General features: G+C 41.4%; 1 protein-coding gene across 7 annotated transcripts in view; it reads left to right on the forward strand.

The window, feature by feature from the left end:
• Positions 1-16,286, forward strand: part of ESRP1 (epithelial splicing regulatory protein 1) — a 37,309-nt gene extending 21,023 nt beyond the window's left edge. For 2 of the 7 annotated variants that reach the window (XM_019289288.3, XM_019289293.3), the window contains exons 13-14: positions 451-619; positions 9,603-14,250. In XM_019289288.3, coding sequence (XP_019144833.1) covers positions 451-619; positions 9,603-9,693 — 260 coding nt within the window. In that variant the 3' untranslated portion in view covers positions 9,694-14,250. Of the gene's footprint in view, positions 1-450; positions 710-9,602; positions 14,251-14,715; positions 14,806-15,424 lie in introns of those variants that run through there. The other 5 variants (XM_019289292.3, XM_019289291.3, XM_019289289.3 and 2 more) reach the window with 5 other exon arrangements.
• Positions 16,287-19,092: the final 2,806 nt, after the last annotated feature.

Raw genomic sequence — 19,092 nt, forward strand, 5'->3', positions numbered from 1 at the left:
CTGCAAAGCTATGACTTTTCTCACTCTGCTGTTGATCAATTAAGGGATAAGGAATACCAGGATGAAAGTATCCTCTCTTTTGTTGAACATTAGACAGATCTTTATTATGGAAGTTTTCTTCTTACTGAGGAGAAGTCTCATAGCTCTTGAATGCAGACTTCATTAAAGTCTGAGCCTAGACAAGTGAACTGACCTATGTATCAGGAAGAGACCCTATTCCCAGAGCAAGAGGTGGCTTTTTGTGTATTTTTGACTTCACTTTTGGCTGGAGGCTGGGCACAACACTTTGTAGTCAATCTCTCCCATTGGTGGCTCAGATTTATTTTCTGCAGTGAACAAGGATAAGAAGCTTGTGAAGGTTCTTGATGTACTGTGGAGTTCTGTATGTATGGTCTTCATTAGCTCTGGAATTTCAGAGGTCCTAATCTATTTTCCATTTGCTCCCTGTAGGCCTTTCACCCCCTGCCTACTCCTTTCCGGCTCCTGCTGCAGTTGTGCCAACAGAAGCTGCTCTGTATCAGCCATCCATGCTTCTGAACCCACGAACACTCCAGCCCTCCACAGCCTACTATCCTGCTGGGCCTCAGCTCTTCATGAACTACACAGCATATTACCCCAGGTAAAGCAGAGGAGAACACAAGCAGCAACAAAGAAGTCTCTTTTTTTCCTTTTTTTTTTTTTTTTTTTTTTTTTTTTTTAATTGTTTCCAGCAAATGCACCAAGCTCACAAAAGAACATTGTCTGCTCTGCTAAGGACTTGTGATACCACGAACAGCTTGTTTGGTATCTTGTTCAGGGAAACAATTTCAGGATAACTAGGGATTTTCCAAGTTTTAAAGTATTGCAGGTAGCAATGTTTGGGGGGCAGGGGGTTTGGTTAATGTATTTGGGGTTTTTTGGGGGGGGGTTGTTTTTGGTTGTTTGTTTTTTTTTTTTTTTAACCTAGGACACACATTTAAGTGGGATATTTTTTATTTTGTTCCACTTAACATTCCTCTTAAACTTATTAGTTTGCTTTGTTATGCTCTCAGTGGGAATTGATACGTGCAGTACTCCTTCTCATCTCCATAAAGAAGCCCTTGGCCCCTCTTTAGAATGGGTGGACTGGGGTCTGCCTTAACAGCTTCTGAAATGCTGCCTCTTTGCTTTTCTAACAAAGTAACTTTCGACCTTTATGGCAAAAACTGTTTACTTTTATAAATAAGTATTGTATTGAATGCATATGTAAAGCATATAGAGGCATATATTCTTCCTGTCCTCATAAACACCTCTCACGAAGGGCTTTTGGTTCTTCTAAATATATTAGCTGTCTTCTACAGAACAAAATCTCTGGATACCTCTTGCCCTCTGCAGTCATAAGGCCTTGGAAAGAGCTATGTTCCCTTTAAGTCACAAACCATTTCTCATCTGTTAGGAAATCTGCTAAACAACTCAAGATTTTGTCTCTGCAGCAGGGACTAAATAGCTACTTAGGAAGTTGTTAAGAAATATGAACTCTTCAATACCTGTAAAGATAACAAAGGTTTTCTTATTACTTTACCTATATGTCTGTGAACTGCCTGTTGTGGTTTTTTATTAAAAGGTTTCCTTCACTTGTGAGTTATTTTCTATAATGCCTTCAATATCTGTTTTATGGTTATGATAATATTACTGAACTCAGCCTTGTTAATGTAAGATTAAGAAAAATAAAATTCCAAACTTGCACTGGCAATATAAAACAAGTTTCTCAATAACAGTTCTGTATTTCATGAAAACATAGTAGCGGTAATGGTCTGTAGTGACTGACATGTTTTACTTCTTAAAATAAGAACAGGCTGGCCACTGCAGGCTGAGTGTCAGGCCTAGAGATTTCTCACTGAATGAGATCCCACATGAGTCCCATCACTGGCTGCTTGGGCTATGGGCGTGTATATTGGTCACAGATTGATCAATCCCAAGTCCCAAAATAAAATTTTTATATTCTTGTCTAACTGGTAGTTGTTCACTGTTCTTAGGAAACCATTATTACATAGCTTCTCTGCCAATTACAAATACTGCCCTTTTAAAGAAAATAAGGAATAATTTCTGGAGTCAAGTTGGCTTCTTTCTTTGTTGTGAGATTTGGTGTTTAGGTATTGCTTTTCCATCCAGAGGAAATGTTTGATCTACAGACAATTTGTATAAATGCCAATAGATGTAGTGATTCTTTGTAGCTGACATTTTGGGTTGTATTTTTTTCTTCTGAAAAATTATTACTGCTTTTCAGGCAAGTTCCTAGGCTTCGTCCAGGATGCAAAAAAACAATTGGGTCCATTTGAAGTAGCAATCAAAACTCTCTTAAATGTAGTCTTCTGGTTCTGAAGTTTAATTCAAAAATTAAGTATGTGCAGCAGGAAAGAATGGGGTATCCTCTGTACTAAATTTTGCATTTAAAAGCACGTCCGTGGAAAAGCAATATAGAGCTGGTAGGTAATGATCAGACAATGGTTCAGAAGTCTAACTAGTGAATATTTATAAGGAAATAAGGAAAGTTTCTTTGAGCTGCTGCCAAAAGCTTCTACCACTTGTGTTTTGCAAGGTCAAGTTGCATTACAGTAGTCCAACTCTATTTTCCACACCATAATCAACTTAGATGGTGGAAGGGAGGGAGACTTTTTTTGGTCTTCAGTATTTATCACAAGTCCTGAAACTCTGAGACTTGTCTTAATGCTCTTACAGCTTTGGTGATGAAACCAATGGTGTAAAGAAATGGATGCCTTCTAAACTATTAAAATAGCTTCAGTGAACTCCTAATGAAAAGGAGGGAGAGCAAGTTATTCGGGATCTGTCAGTCTTTGATATCTCTGTTCAGCTTGTAATTGTATCTGGCAACATGTTCTAACAGCAGATCAGTGGTCTTGCTCTCTGTCTAGTCCCAGGCTTTTAAGAAAGAACAGTAGGATTCATGGGAGGGAGGAGTTTTCCTTTATCTAATCCTAGGTGTACTAGGTGCAGTATGTATACTGGAAATAGTAACTGCACTACTTGGCAGTTGCTAACGCATCCTATAGAAACTTACCATATGAAAACTTGAAAGCTAGTTGCTACAGTGCAAAGTTTTAAAACAAAGTTGAATCTTATTGTATTTATTGAGTTCTAATGCAATTTTTATCGCTTTTAAGCAGTGCCTTTAAAGCCTCAAAAGTATCTGTCAAAATCCATACATGTTGTAATACATTTTATGCTTTTTACTTTTTTAAAAAAGTATTTTAAATAGCATAGTGGAAAGAGGAGCTCCTTAATTGTAGGACTTATAGCCAAAACATGATATGGAAACTGAAAACTGATGTGGGTTCAAACAAACTGGATAAATTCCATGGCAGGAAATTCATCGTGAGTTAGTGAATACACAGAAACCACACCTGGCTCAGGAAGTCCTTGAACTCTAAATAACTGGCAGAGTGTTCTTGTGTTCTGTGTCCTATGGTAAATTCTTGTTCTGTTGAACCAAGGTGGGTAGGTAAAGTTGTTTGTTCACACCTTTGCTGGACTTCTCTTGAGAGATACAGGTACTGCTTGAGAGCGTGGGTCTTATCCGGTATGCTTGTCTGATAGTGGCTAGGTTGGGGTTATCTCCCTGTTGTGCCAGTGTGTACAGTTCTCTCCATTGGAGTGGTTTGAGCTAAAAGGTCTTTATGTGATAAAAAGGTCTTTATGTGATAAAGGTGTGATTCTGACATGTGCTGCACAAGGAATTACAGGATAATGTCTTAGTGTTCTCATCTGTCTGCTTATGTCTCTTCCTGCTATGGGTTAGGTATGGGTTTTCTCATTATAAACTAATCAACTTGTAGAAGTATATATATGTGCAACATACATATAGCATTAATATTTATGTATGCACACATGCTGAAGTATGTATGTATAAAAGTAAAATGACCAATCTGAGCAATAATCAGGCTTAGAAAAAAGTCTCACTTCTTCTCTGTGAAGGATCAGATTCTCCAAAATGACCATCATGTAAAACAAGTGATTCTTTTTTCTAACCTTGATTGTTGCTCAGATCCTTATTGGAAGCATGATTAAGTTACAGGGAGTTTAAAACTGGTAAACTTAGGAACAAGTGGGCTGGTTTAGAAGTGATACCATTCAGAGCTGCTGCCAGCAGCTTTGTTTACATATCTCTGTGTCTGGCTAACCAGCATCACTTGACAGAACTGGGTTAGGAAACAACCATATGCGTATTTAGCCTGGGAGCTCTGTCACAGATGGAGAACAGGAGCAGCCAGAAACAAAACCTCTTTTAGTTGTACTCACAGCATCATATCAACACTCTGGACCACAGCTCTTAAGCTCTTGCAATTTTGTTTTTATTATTATTTTTATACTAAGTGTGTCAGCTTGGATTGCATGAAATCACATCTGCAGTGATAGGCTCACCGGATATCAAAGCCTACTGGTGGCTTTTAATTGCTGTCCAGCAAATGGAGTTCAAATGTTTTAAATCAAGTGTCAGAATCTGGGACTCTTCATTCCCTGTCCTTACTCCATTGAGCTGCTCTCCATCATGAATTTGTCAAAATAACCTCAACTCTTTAGTTAATGTCACAAACTTCTCACCAGAATGATTGATTGTTTGGGGGGCACTTAATGATTCACTTTTCTAAGTAAATGTAGCTTGCCAAGGATTAGAACATCAGGGATGCCTTTAACTACTACTATATTTCATTGGAGCAGGAGTGCATTAGCAGGGAAGACTGTTGCATGCCTCCATAGGCTGTCATTATCCCTTCATTTGTAGGTTTTAATTAGCAAAACTGCCATAGTGTCTGAAAAGCAGCAGAATGATAATGCTCTGATCAACAGCTATCTGGATACCAGAATAGTAAAATTATTTAAATTAAAAAACCAAACAAAACAAACCTCACCTTTCTTCAAAGCTGGTAAGCCTGTTAAAATGTTGTTGCTGGTAGCAATGTCCAAGTTCTACTCAGCCCACCATACAAAATGCTGCCGGCAAGGCTTCTTCCTTTTGTTTCCTTAACAAACTCAATGACTTGATTTTCAGGTAGAAGCTCTTACTGTTATCTTCTGACTGTTCCTCTGCTGACTAGTAAAACATTTGGATTTGTAGGAGGGATTGTTACTACAACATTGTGCAAGCTTGCTGCAGAGATCAGTTTGAGTAGTTTTTCCTTTTGCCTATTTACAACATAGTTCAGTGGTGGGAGAGAAGATCCACCTGTTGTGCCTGAAGGTGTGTGTGTCATCCATGCAGGTGGCTTTTTAAAAAAATTTTCAGTGATCTCATGTTATTCAGGGCACCAAGAGACATTGCTGGATGCTTCACTTTACTCAGAAGCAGCCTTCTACAGGGGTGTGTTGAAAGTCCCAGCACTACCCAGGGCAGACTATTGCAGTCTTCTGTGGCAGAAAGTGTTTCTGGATCCATTCCCCTTGCTTACTGTTGTTGTCCTACCATGATCTTATACAGCTGGGGAATTGATTTCAGTAGGCAGACAGAGTAGGCAGCAGGTTATCTGGTTAAATGTGGGGAAGGCATTTGTACTGAAGGAGCTTTTGGTGTTTCCAGGTATAGAGCTGGGTTGATCTTGGAATAGTGCTTCTTAAAGCTGAGAACTTTTTTTTAATTTAAAAAAAGTCACATTAATTTTTTAATTAAAAGAAAAAGGCCTTTCTTATTGGGGACACCATCTGTGATATTCCTCCATGATTTACTAATCATTGGGATCTAAATGTTCCAGTTGGATTAACAGGTGACCTGATGGTTTAGTGCTCCTACTTCTGCTACTTGTCAAGTTATGCAGCCTTTCTTTCTTTAAATGTGGATAAACATTCCAATCTTGGAACATGAAAATTATTCTGGCTATGTAAATACTTTTGGTAATAACCTGTCAGTTTTTTTGAGCAAAGTACCATGTCGAAACTTTCAACTTTGGTGGTTATACCACAAAATTTACTACTAATTTTTGTATGAACCCCTTCTAAAAAAGCTTTATATTGAAGCTGCATTTCCCCATGGGCTGCTTTCCAGCAGTGAACATTATAGGTATTATGTGGCAAGCTTGTGTATATGTGCACATTATAGTCATGTCCTGTACCAGCCCACGGAGTACTTGAAAATCCCTATGAGTTTCTGAAAAGATCTGCTTTTCACTGAAGTCTGGGCTCATCTGTCAATTTTTTGAGGTTTTTCCGAGGGTTACTTGGTAGTGTGCACCCTTTACTTTTTCATTCCTCCTGCTGGCTTCAATCTGAGGATCTGACTTTGGGGTGCTGCAGAAATGCTCTGGGTCTGCTGAACTTCCTAGACCTAGCACAAAGGGACAATAACTTAATCTTGAAACACTAGTGGATGAGTCTGACACATTCTCTTTCACTGCTAGTGCTCCTCTGATTATTAGAGTAAGGAATATGACGTAAGACTGACCTGCAATCAGGACCTGTCTTACAGTCCTGAAATAAATAGAAGCTGTTTATCAGTAGCTTGATCAAAGGATATTGTCAGTAACTGTTGTCACAAATCAGAAAATACTTAATACTTCACAAACAAAATCTTCCAGGACTACAGATTAAAAATGTCATAGGAAAAATAGGGATAGAAAATCTGCAGGGAGAGAACTGAAACCTCTAGATGGTGTGTGTGCACATACTTGTTCCTACGTGCAAATAGTGCTGGTATGTTTGTGGTTCTCTTGATTGACCTGCAGGATACTTGGCAGAGATCTGAAAACCTGCTTGGTTATGTATGCTGACTGCTCCCAACTCACACCCACTTGTAATATAAACCACAGCTTCCTTCTGGATATTGGCTTCTGTTAAGCAAATGTATAATGGAAAAATTTGTTAGGAAATCAGGAGAGACAGTGATCCTCAATGTTTCCACATACTATTTTAGTGATGAATGTTTGGGATCCCTTGAAGTGTATAAATGCTGCTTGAATGCCAACATCAACCTTCAGAACATGTGGAAACTTGTTCTTGCATCCAAAACTGATTTCTGAAACTTAATTGTGTTTTATTTTGAGATTCTTTGGAGAATACAACAATCTCAGAAATACTGATTGGAAAAAATCCAATCCACCTGTTGATTAGATCTGAGAAGAAGGATCAATTCATAAAGAAAAAAGGTTTGCAGTGCTTCATATCATATTTGATTTCAAGAACTAGATGGATATAAAAAGAGTTTAAGCTCTTGCACTGCATCCATTATAGTGATATACACCTACTAAGAACAACTGTAGAAATTCTGTCTGGCCTGATGTAAAACATGCAAGTATTTGTTCCTGAGGTTTGTTTGATTTGAGAATATAGGCTGGAATACTTGTCTTGTATGCCTGCCTGGACACTTTTCACTGCATTTTCATGTGTCTTCTATTGACTGTTTTTTCCATCTGGAGACACAACCACTCTGAGTCACTTGCTACTGTTCCTCTAGCAGGTTGTCACCCTTCAGGCAGGGCGAACGTAGAATTGGCTGGGAACAGTCCATATGTTATCTTCTCTTAGGATGTCGGAGCAGGTAGCACCCTTAGCCTTTGAGTAAGGCTATGAAAGACCTGGAAAAGAATATCAAAGCTTCTAGCATCTACAGATTAAATATTTCAGGCATAAGAAAATATTTTATTTATTACTCCTGAAGAAATTATATTATTGTAGCATTAATATTGCTTTAGATCAAGACAAGCTTGTCCCTTTGTGGCACTAACCTTTAACATCTGGCAGTTGCCATTGACCACAAAAGATGCTGTGTCTAAACAGTTCATGAAATACAAGTAAATGGAAGCAAATACTGCCTTGCTGGCAGCTGTGGAGACTTCCATCCCCAGATGTATTTGGCAGGTACTGACCTGGAGCTTGCATCCAAGCTGTGGATGGGCATATCTGCCATGGATTCATATCCTTATTCTATAGCTACATTCAAAATAAGTTTGAAGACAGCATGTGCTGGCTAAAAATTCTAAAGCTGAATGGTGCATTGGTGGGAGAAGACTTATTTTCAGCTTCATTAGTGTCATAAGCTGACCTCTGGATCTTATGTTTGAGAATCTGAGTAGTACAAAAGAAATATTGACTGTGGTAGTAGTTATTTAGGGATTAGTATGACTATTAATATAAAAGAAAAGACATGCAGGAAATTATTAGTGGGAAGTGTTGTGGTAAGTTTGTATGAAGATGCTACTCTACAGCATAAAGTCCTACCTTCCTACAGCTGTTTTTCTGATAATAGGCTCAAAATTGACAAAAATGATTACAGGTGTTGTCCTTGGCACCAGACTATCTGTGCTATCTAGTGGAGCCACCAGTGAAGATGTTGTCACAAAGGTACCCAGGAATGCAGTTGCGGGGATAAACAAACATTTTAAGCAGTTCCTATGGAAAAAGGAAAAGCAGCTGTCTTTCTAGATGTGGACAGCTGGTCACTGTAGAAGCAGCAGTGTTAAACCTCAGTCAATTTCATTTACCTCCTGAAACACCTTTGAGGAGGGTTCTCTGAAGGGAGGCTATAAACATCTATATATTGTGTCTGGGAATGGCTTGCCTGCTGGATTTGCTTGTTATCTGCTGTGATGAAACAATCCCCTTCCATACTGTGCTGCATAAAGATGACTCAGGGCTTTGCAAATAGTGGGAACTCTTTGTTCCAGTACAGGCAAGACTGAAAACTGGTGAGAACATATGCTTGGGGGCAAATGTGCCTACTAGACTTGGAAGCTACAGAGGCACTCAAGAAGATGAGCTTTAATTTAGAGAGATGGAATATAGGCTAACACTGTAGGACTCATGTGGAGGGAGGACTCTTCCACAAGGCATCTTGGGACAGTAGCCTTTGGGCTAAGCCTGGTCTTCACAAATACCAGTTTAGCTAAGGAGTGAAACACTGATGTAAGAACACAAAGGGAAGACTAATAGAGTTCAGTAGAAATTTTCTCATGATATTTTCATAGCCTTGAGCTGGGAGAAGTGGAAGTGGTCTGGGAGCTACCTCTCTAGTGTGGTTTGGAGATGTTATCCCAGTTCTAAGGGATAGCATTGGAATGGTGATGGAAATGGGTAGGTGCTTGATGCCATGCTCAGGAGATAAAGCAAAATTATTGAGGTAGCTTTGAGCAAGAAGTATGAGCCCTTGGAGGAGCAAGTTCTTAATTTTTTTTTCTTTCATAAAATTATGTAATAAGTAGGAGAAGCCAGTGATGTCCTTCAGTGTTAGGACAACTTTAGGGGTAAGTGGCCTATGCAAATCTATCTAGTGAATTGTTAACTTTTCCTTTAGAGACTTTGGGAGTGTGTGGCTGTGCAGGAGGTGTGTTTGTCTCCAGGGACACTGTCTTGAGATCAGTCAGTTGGGGCTGCCAGAGTTTGGAGACAGTGGTCTTCAACAAGATCCTATGTGTACCCATGTGCTGTGCTGTTAGGGAAAGCTGATTACCCCAGTGTAGTTTCTCTTGTTGAATTGCTCTTAATGCCACAGCAATGGGAGCATTATGAATGTCTAATTAGGCAGCCTGGACTTTGATATCTGCCCAGCATTTTAAGACAGGTTACGGTTGCATAGCCAGCTGCTGGCTCTCTTCTGCACTAGTTTGGCTTCTGATTGCTTCTATCTTAACTTGTGTTTGTAGTATGCAGCAGAGGATGGACTTGTACACACAAATGATGCGGCCAGGACAGTGTCCAAAGAATGGATTTGCATTTAAAGGCCCCAGCAGTTAGACTTCCTTAGAGAAGGTAAGGATAACAAACCCTAGGAGATGGGGTTTGGAGGTATCATAGTGTTTGATTCAGATAACCACCATATTCAACATGATTTGTCATTTGCTGCCCTGGGAATCTAGCTCTTTGCTATGTCCAGAATGTCACACTGCAATGTATAAAACCCTATCAAAGCCATAATTTAAAGGATTTTGACTACTCCAGTCATCTTAAGGGCTGGTGCTTTGCATGTTTCCCAGGGCTTCAAATGCATGCTTCTTCGAGCTTTAATACCAGTACTGAGAACCTGCAGGAAGCTTCTCAGAGTCAGTTCTCTCTGTGGAGCAAATTGTGGAGATGATGTTAGTCTCCTAGCAATGCACTAGGATGAGGCATTGGTTAGACAGAATGAGCCACTTTCTTAGGTAACTACAGAATCCAATGTCGAAGCTTCAAGCTGATGTAAAATTGCAGCACTGAAATAGTTTGTATAATGGCAGCTACTCTCTTGTGCTTTTTTTTGTGAGCTTTCTGATCAGGTCACTTCAGGCTTTCAGGTTTGGTTTACTTGATCTTCTGTATAGGAACAGTCAAAGGGTGAAGTCACCCTGAAAGCATTTGTGCAGAAAAATGAAGTTGAACTGCAAAGCACTGTATTGATGGCTGGACTGTGTGACTTATGTCATAGTCTCAGAGGAAGATATAGAAATATATTTGCAAACAACGCTTCTGTAATCTCTAGTTTTTGAAAAATACATTGTCAAAGAAGTGATAAGATTTCTTGCATGCCCTTTTCTTTCTTATATTCCTTTTTTCAGCTTCCCTTCTGAAAAATAGCAGCAAAACTGTCCACTTTTTCTACTTTCCTCTGCTTTTAGCAGAGACAATTTAGCCCAGGGTCTAATGTACTTCTGGGCAAAATCTTTACCTGCAGCATCACCTCACTGTCATCTGCTCCAAGTATGCTACTTTTGCACGTGTGAAAGTGGCCATCTCAGCTCACTGGCTAATGAGCTGGCCTTTGGCTGGATTGATAAAGCTAAATTCCATCCCTGCACTGACAGTCTGAGCCATGCTTAGTAGGCCCCAGGCCTAAACTATGCTACATCGTTTCCCATCCATCTACAGTGTTGCCATACAGTGACTAGGTCAGGAAGCTGATCCAGCTGGGAAAACTCACAGAGTTTGTCTTTCAGTCTGTTTTCAGCCAGTTTACAGCTTAGCAGTGTGAGTACCTGTGTTGGTCCAGAAACAGGAAGGCAGAAGTGGCCAAAGCAGGCACTGAGAGATATTAATGGCATTGTGATGTTGGACTTGATTGCAAAACTTGACCTCCAAAGGTAAAAAATCATGTAATAGTGAATAAATTCTGGTATACTCTCAGTGAAGCACTCTTAATTTTAATAGAAAATGTCATTGAAATTTTGTGTGTGTAAGGTGAAAACTAAAGCTTTTGGTTCTTCTGTAAAGATTTTATATTTAGGAAATCAAGAAATTAATATTTGTTTTTATCATGGTGTTCAGTGACTTGCACAACTTTCATGCAGATTCTTCCACCCTTTCTGATGTTTTGAACAAACACAGTGAGCCTAGATGGAGATTTTGATTATGTTTCCAGCTTTGCCACTTCTCAAGGCAATTGTGCTCAAGAGAAAAACCACCAGAACTCTAGAAATGACCAGATGGATCTCTTACTGTTTTAAAGTTCATGCACAATTTTCAGAAATGTGCACACAGGCCACTAAGCCCTTCACTGAGCGCACAGGTGCTGAGATCATGCGAGTCCTTGAGGGTTTCTGCTTGATAAAAAAAAGTATTAAGCTGCTCTTAACACAAAAATAGCTAAGCCTGAACCTACAAAGTCTGATCTTTCATTCTTTGAAATAGCAAAAAAAAGTCTTTTTTACATAATTTTGCACACAGTTTAAAAATTTTCTTTTTAATTAAAGTGTTTTACAACCTCTACTTTTGCATTTGACATTTTAATAAAAAAACCCCTTTTGTCTTGTATATATTTGTCTAATCTCTGCAGAAGAAGCCACTGTAAACTTTATATGCAGGCATATTTTACACAGTGCAGAAATAATTAGGAATGTAAAAAGGATTATCTGAGGAAAAAAAATGCTGTGACTTTGTAAAAATATGTGTGGGATGTTAAATGCTTTGTCTCTGATTCTTATCTTGTATGCTTTTCCTATGTACTCAGGTATTTAAATTTTAAAAGGCCTACAAGAGTAGGCATTTTCAAACTTGATTAGACTGCTTACTCAGAAAATGAGAAATGCAGTTAACCTCTTTCCTGTGGTACTATTTTTATATTTCCACTTTGTGCTCTCCCCACCCTTCTTGCTGTTTGTCTTCCATGCAAGAAAAGTAATTGTGACCTGTAGTTAAGACCCTGTGCCTTGTCTGCTTTACCAGTCAGGGCTGGTAGTTTGGTCTCTCTGGACTAGAGCAAGTAACCCAGCAGCACAGTGATCACTCTTATCAGAGAAATCAGATTATGTACGTGTTCTTAAATGACTGATGGCTTCTAGCAGCAGTGGGTCTCCCTGCCTGCCCTGGGACTGGGCTTCAGGCACAGGGGTAGATCACTACATCCTTTCCATGGCAATTATAGTCCTCATTTGTACTGAAGGAAGGGGGAAGAAAACCCTGAATTAAAGGGATGTGAGGCTAAAAGTTGCAAACTGGACAGGTTCTTTGGCGCATTCAAAATAAATATTGCAGAACTGAGGAATATAAGCACTTTAGGTAGGTGGTGCTGTAGGAGTATTCAGTTACCATGAGCCCAAATCCACAACAGTGTCTTGGTATCCCTGAAAGTAAGTACAAGGGAAGAAAGAACAAAAGGGGGTGGTGGGGTGACAAAGTAGAAAAAGTCCTTCAGACAAGGCAAGTGATAATCTCATTTCTAGTATCTAATTAAAAAACCTCAACCTTCCCCCCCCCTTTATTCCTCCTTGTTTTTTGCTTTTTGTGGGTGCAATCCTCCCCCACTCATTACAGCCATAGTAATCTAGATTTACATTTTATCCTGGAAAACTTCATACTGTTACAGTCTTAAGTATTTGACAGGGCCTTTCTTTAAAAATCACTGTTCTGTAAACATGAGTACATTGAACACAATTAATTGATGCAAAGTATTTTTAAATGGTATTTCCAACTTTTCCTTCTGAGAAGATGGTTCTGCCTTTAATTATGTAGCACAGTTATAAATTAGTAGTTATGCATAAGGAAAATTAGCCCATATAAGCCACTAGGGAAGTGATGGGGGAATAGAATCTTTGCCTATTAACTGCAGGAGTATCCCAAGTGTACAAATAGAGATAGACAATGAGTGGATGGGAAGCAGTAGGCCAGAAAAAGTTTGGAAATATAAATCACAAACTGAATGCAAAAATAATTAAATGCTTTTGCAAAAACAAACTTCATGTTGGGTTGCATAAATGGGCTTCTTGTTTGGGATGCCTTTGTATTTTTCTAAGTATTCTCTACAGTGTAACTGTAAAACTTCAGCAAAAACTTATGGCCAACAATTTGCTCAAAAACTGTGGAGTGAACAGAGAGACTGTGCAAACAGCTCCCAGAGGCCTGCTGAAGGCATGGGCATTGCTTAGTTTGGTGAAAGGAGGCTGGGGAAAGGTATGAGAACAGTACATTAAAAAACATGGCTACGAAGAGAAAAGGAATAAATTCTTCCCACTGTGCATGGGACCAGGAGAGAGGGATGGAGTTACAAGCAGGGGTTCAGAACAAACCTTCTCCTATGAGCAGTAGTTAAATACTGATCTGCATTCCCTGGGGAGGCTGCACAGTCTCCACCCTGGTAGTCTTTTGGGACTGGTTGGCCAAGCACTCATCAGAGATGGCACTGGTATAACTGGTCCCACTGTCAGGCACAGATGTGGACAAGATGTCCTCTTTAGATGTTCATCTTTGTGATGATACTGTTTTTTTCTTAGGACCCTGGCCTCAGATGTTATAAAGTTAGCTGTACATCTTGGCCCCCAACTCAGATCATACAGATTTTTCACAAGCTCTCTTGTGTCTAGGAATCTTTGGATTGTATATTTTCAGAACTAATCCTTTATACTCTTTTTCAATATGTCTCTGTTTAAATTTATTACAATGTTAAATATCATTTAACCTAAAGCTGAATAGAATATTATTCCCCCATTATAATGTATGTTTTAGAAAACAAATAAACTAGAAATGATATGTTTCCTACAAAAGGGGGAAATCTGTATGTTCTGTTTTCTTTCTGCACAATTAGTTGGTGACTCTCACAGTTTTGCTATCACTTAATATCTCCATTATCTCAGTTAGGCAGGTTCTCAGCTAGAGGCAGCTTTATTTATTTAAGCAGGAAAGCCTGAGACTCCATCAGTAAAGATGAAAGTCCAATTCTACAATGTAACTTTCTTGAGGTTAAGAGTATTGATTGAACTTGAGATGTGAATCTATTGCTCGTGTTTGAATGTGTAAAGAATTTGTAATATGAAGGTAACTGGAATTAATCTGAAAAAATATGTGAAAATATATATTACACTTTCATAAAGACTATATTTAAATTTACTGTGTTACATGGAGAAAGTTTTTCTTTCTTCTCTTTTTCTATGCTCCCCCCTCTGTCCTGTTCTGCTTTCCCCAGAGTCACCTCCTTGGGCTCTCTGGAGCTGGGAATAGAGTAGATTTGGGCTGTGCCCCTCACTGAGGGAGAGAAAGGGATGAAAGGAGACCTAGAACACCAAGCATCCTGGGCAAATGTCAAAGTGCTGAGGACAACAAAGGGCAGGTGTCGTCCTCTCCCCAGCATTTCCCACCCAGACATTTCCATGTCCCTTTCTGGTGCTGTGCTCAGGGCAGCAGCCTGTGTTTGCTGGGCTTGCCACCCCCTCAAAACAACCGGTTATTTCAGCTGTGCTCAGACAGGCATGGTCAGCTTATGGAGCCACATTAACTCCTGGTTTTGTTGTTGTTTAATCGTTAATCACTTGAATGGAGATGTAAACAACTGTGCTTTCTTGTATCCTCACCCAGAAAGGAGCCAAGTGATCCTTTTACATACCACAGGTCACAGATGGGCTACCTGGCAAACAAGTCTGGGCTGTCAGAGCAAGTGTAAGCAAGGTGAGTTTGCTTTCACCTACCTTCGCTGCCTCTGCCCTGCTTGGTTTGCGAAGCTGATGGAAGGTCATGCTGTACTAAAGAAAACAAAGGAAAAAAATTTGTTTTCATGGTGTGAATGGAGCGTGGCCATAAAAACTGTTCTCCTGTGGCTGTTGCATGTCACGTGGCAGTTCCTTGGTGCATCTCCCCAGGGAATGTAGTTCTGGTCTGCTCTGGGAACTCCTGCACTGAGACACTGCAGTAACAGAGTCGCAGCAAACCCTGCTGAAAGGACATACAGCCAAAGCACTGCCTACAGAACCAAGCTGGAAAACAGCTGAAAAAGCACTGTGGCTGCACTGAGAAAAGTTATTAAATACCAATCCCACTTCTTCATTTACTCATGTGAGAAATGTGGCTGCACACATCAGCCTGGCTGCGCTCAAGGGAGGTGACTGGTTGAGTGGCCATAGCTGAGCAAAGAGCCCACATGAGCTCCAGTAAATCCTACCCTCACTGGCTCTCAGTGCCGATGATAAACTGCCTGAAACACAGAAATATACTACCTCATACCCAATCTTTGGGGCGTTTTTTCAACTTTATCTCTTCAGTTAATGAAAGATATCACTTCTGCCTACAGGCTATGCCTCTATTCATATCCTGGGGCCATGACTTCATAGTACAAGAGCAATCCCATTTGAAGATCCCTTCCCTCCTCACCAGCCACGCTTGCACCCAGCCGTGTGTCACCACATGCCACCTTGGGTCGTGGGCATGGCACTGAGGGTCCCAGGGCATCCTTGGGTGTAGAGAAGCAGCGGCGATCTTTAATTACTCTACAGCTGGCTATTAACACAGTTTGGAGTTGGATCAACAGTGGTGACCACGCACACAAGGGAACCCCAGTGCCAAGCCAGGAATGAGCGGTGCAGAACTAAGGAGAACCATCAACAACACAGGTCTGTCACTAGAGCATCACAGGATCCCAGGCAATGAAACAGCCTGAATGGACTCAGGGGAAATTTATGGCAGGCCAGCTGGAGGCTCTCACCCTGATGATAGCACTAGCACATCAAATCATCCCACACTCAATGAAGACTTCCCATGATGGGTGAACGGGGGGAAGAAGCTTATCCCACCCAGTCTTGTTGCACCACGTAAGAGAAATCAAATGCAGGAGTGGTTTGGACCTCAAAACTACAAGCCTTGTCTGCTCAAGCAATTAGTTACTAATCTCATGCTGATTTGTGAGCCTGACTGGTGATAAAAGAATGGACCTGGGCTCACCACACTCAGGGAGCCTGGAGGGGGAGTGCTGAGGCCCAGCTGTGAATTGCTGCTGGTGTTTGGGGTGTTTGGGCAGGAGCTGAAGCTGTGTGAACTCTGCTGCAGCCAGATCCAGGATGGGGAAGGACAGAGCGAGAATGTGAGGGAGGAGAGTCCTCTCTCACATGGCTGCAGTCACATTTAAGTGCACTTAGCAGTGAGAGCCCACCATAATAGCACAGTAATGAAATGGGAATGTACAGAAATGAGTGCAGAGAAAATTAAAGATGGCCTACATTAATCAGCAAGGCTGGTTTGCTTCTTAGAGAGCTGCTACACGTTGGTGCCTGCAGAGAGAATCTATCCATCATTGTATAAAGAAGCATCGGCAGCAGAATGGGATTTTGTGAGTGCTTGCTCTGAGATCTCTAACACCAAATCCCATGTCTTGTGTCCATCCATGCACATGGGCAGTTGCATGGGCTGCTGCAATCTAGAGGCTGCTGACTCTGTCCATGCTGTCCGTGTGTCCCTCACCTGCTCCTCTGGCTTCCGGGAAACAAAGGATCACCCATGGCTTTGCTTAGCGTCCAGACTCAGCCCCTACATCAAAGCTAGTATGAGGTTACAGAGGTGTCTGTGCTGCCAGCTCCCCAGCAGTACCAGCTTTCCACAGGCAGCAGCAGCATCTGGCACGCGCTCACCACATGAAAAGGCACAGCAGCGCTTCACCTGCATTTTTGGAAGACTGATGTGTAACTTGGAGTGCAAGATTCAGGCCAAATACAGAACAAAGCAACCTGTTTATTAAAAAGTTTCAGCCCATGCAAGTCTGCCTTTGGGTGAAGTGGGAAGGGATGTTACATGGAAAAAATGTCACTTACTTATAATCTATCACAAAGTAAGCACAAAGTGACAGAGTGACATTACTAGAGCGCTCCACTGCTTGTGAGCCATCCCTGAAATACAGTTACAACCAGATGGGAAAAACTAGTAAGGCAGAGTTGAGACATGAGCTTTAACCCTTGATCCTTTTTCAGACAGCAACTGCAAACATAGTATGGAATGGCACAAGATGTTCATTACTTCTTTCTGACTTCAGGTTAAAAAGCAGCCCATGTTCAAGGAGACTGCACCCAAAGTTTCAAACCCGACCTGATCTCCAAGTCTCAGGCAGGCTGCATCCCCTTTCCATGCATGGTCACCAACTGCAGCTGCTCTGCAGGTTCAGAAACACCCTCACTGGTGCCTGGTGAAGGGCTCTGACTGTGCAGGTACCTCGGGTGGTGGCTGTGTGGGTACCCAGGGTTACAACCACCCAGGGAGCTCACGGGCTGTGGGAGCCCTTGGTCTGCAATGCCACTGGAGCATCACACAACATCACTGGGGATGTCCTTTCCCCCACTGCTCTCCAAGCACGATCAAAAAGGTGTAACAAGGTAAAAATAAATAAACAGTGACAATGTAAAAAGTGGGTGCTGTGCTTAGTTGTATACCTCAGGGCAGTAACAGCATATTTGATTACTCAGACCTCCATCCTTTGTCAGGAAAAAAGAGGAAAACAGTATTTGGGAAAAGCTGGGAGCCTCTGGCACAGCTGCCCCATCTTTATGGGCAGCATGCTGCTGGGCAGAATTAAACCACCCACCTAGCACTGTGTGGCAAGTGGGAAAAACTGCTTGAAACCAAGCTCTTGGCCACAAAGGGTTTGAGAATAAACTCCACTTCTGGCCTATTGTGCAGGTGATTTTCCCCCCCTCCCAACTCATTATAAAACCTATGAGCTGTGACCAGCTTTTTCGATGCTACAAGCAAGCAATTCTGCTGTTGACATGCCTGTCATGTGGCACAGTGAGACCTGGCATCGCCTCCACCAGCTGAGGCTGTGGCCACAGAGAGCGTTTCCCAGCCCAAGAAGATGGAGCCTGGTAGGTGGAAATACAAAGAGGCAGTGTCTTCCAAATCTGTCTCTGTGTGTGCTCTGGGATAAATGTATAGCAGCTGAACCAACTGGAAGGAAGGACATTTCTGGTTTACTTAAATGAGCAAACTGAGCAACCAGATGCAAGAATAAAGAATAAAGAATAAAGAATGTTGCAGCTTGTCCAGGAGACAATTTCAGAGCTGGGGGCTGGTTTGTGGATGGGCCACTTTCTCCTGCTCCTGTCCATGAGAAAACCACTGTACTGTCTCTTGGCACATAGGTGACTCGAACTGATATCAGTGGTGATCATACACTTGCACCGGAGGGGAAACTGAGCTTTCCTTGATGGCAGACGCTGGCTCTCCCCGCAGTGCACACCAGGATCACCTGACAAATCTCACCCGGGTGATGCACAACACACTTTGGGTACTGACAGATTTACAGAAAGCTGCTTAGGGTAGAAGGCAGCTACACAGCAGCTGTAAAAGGTGCCTGCACATACTTATTTTGTTGTGTTCAGCTCAACTGAACTAATAAGACGAAAGGCAATTTCAAAGCACCTTGTAGATTGCCTTGTCCAAGAGCTTCTTAAAAGCTCACACAATTAAAGTGCATTTGATCTAAAAATATGGCAGCAGTTGTATAATAGCTATAATGTTTTAACCCAGGAGAATCAGCTCTGTTAAGTATATCACTTTACAACTGCTGGCACCTGGGAATAGCATCTGTGTTTCTGGGTCAGACTTTCAGATCTCAGTTTGTCAGACTAAAAGGGACTGAACCTCTTCTACCTAAAACGTAACAGCTCTCTCTGTACTGTGCACTTCAGTAAATCTAATGGCCAGCAGCAGTGCAACAAAAGTCACGGGTGCAGCTGGTGAGAGAACTGGCATCTGTGATTTAGTCCACCCTGAAATCAGTCTCTGGCACCCCATTTCACTACAATTTGTGTGCTATGGAAGTGTTTCTGCTGCTGATTGATTTCTGTTGTTTCAAAGCTGACAGCGCTCACTCTGTTCCCCCCACCCCAGGCTGCAGAGCTTACCCTGGTCCCACTCTCTGGAGACTCCATGACAGCAGAGTCTGAGCAACCCCTGGTCTCAGGGAACCTGAGTTTC

This window comes from Corvus cornix, chromosome 2, assembly GCF_000738735.6.
Source record: "Corvus cornix cornix isolate S_Up_H32 chromosome 2, ASM73873v5, whole genome shotgun sequence".
NCBI lineage: Eukaryota > Metazoa > Chordata > Aves > Passeriformes > Corvidae > Corvus > Corvus cornix.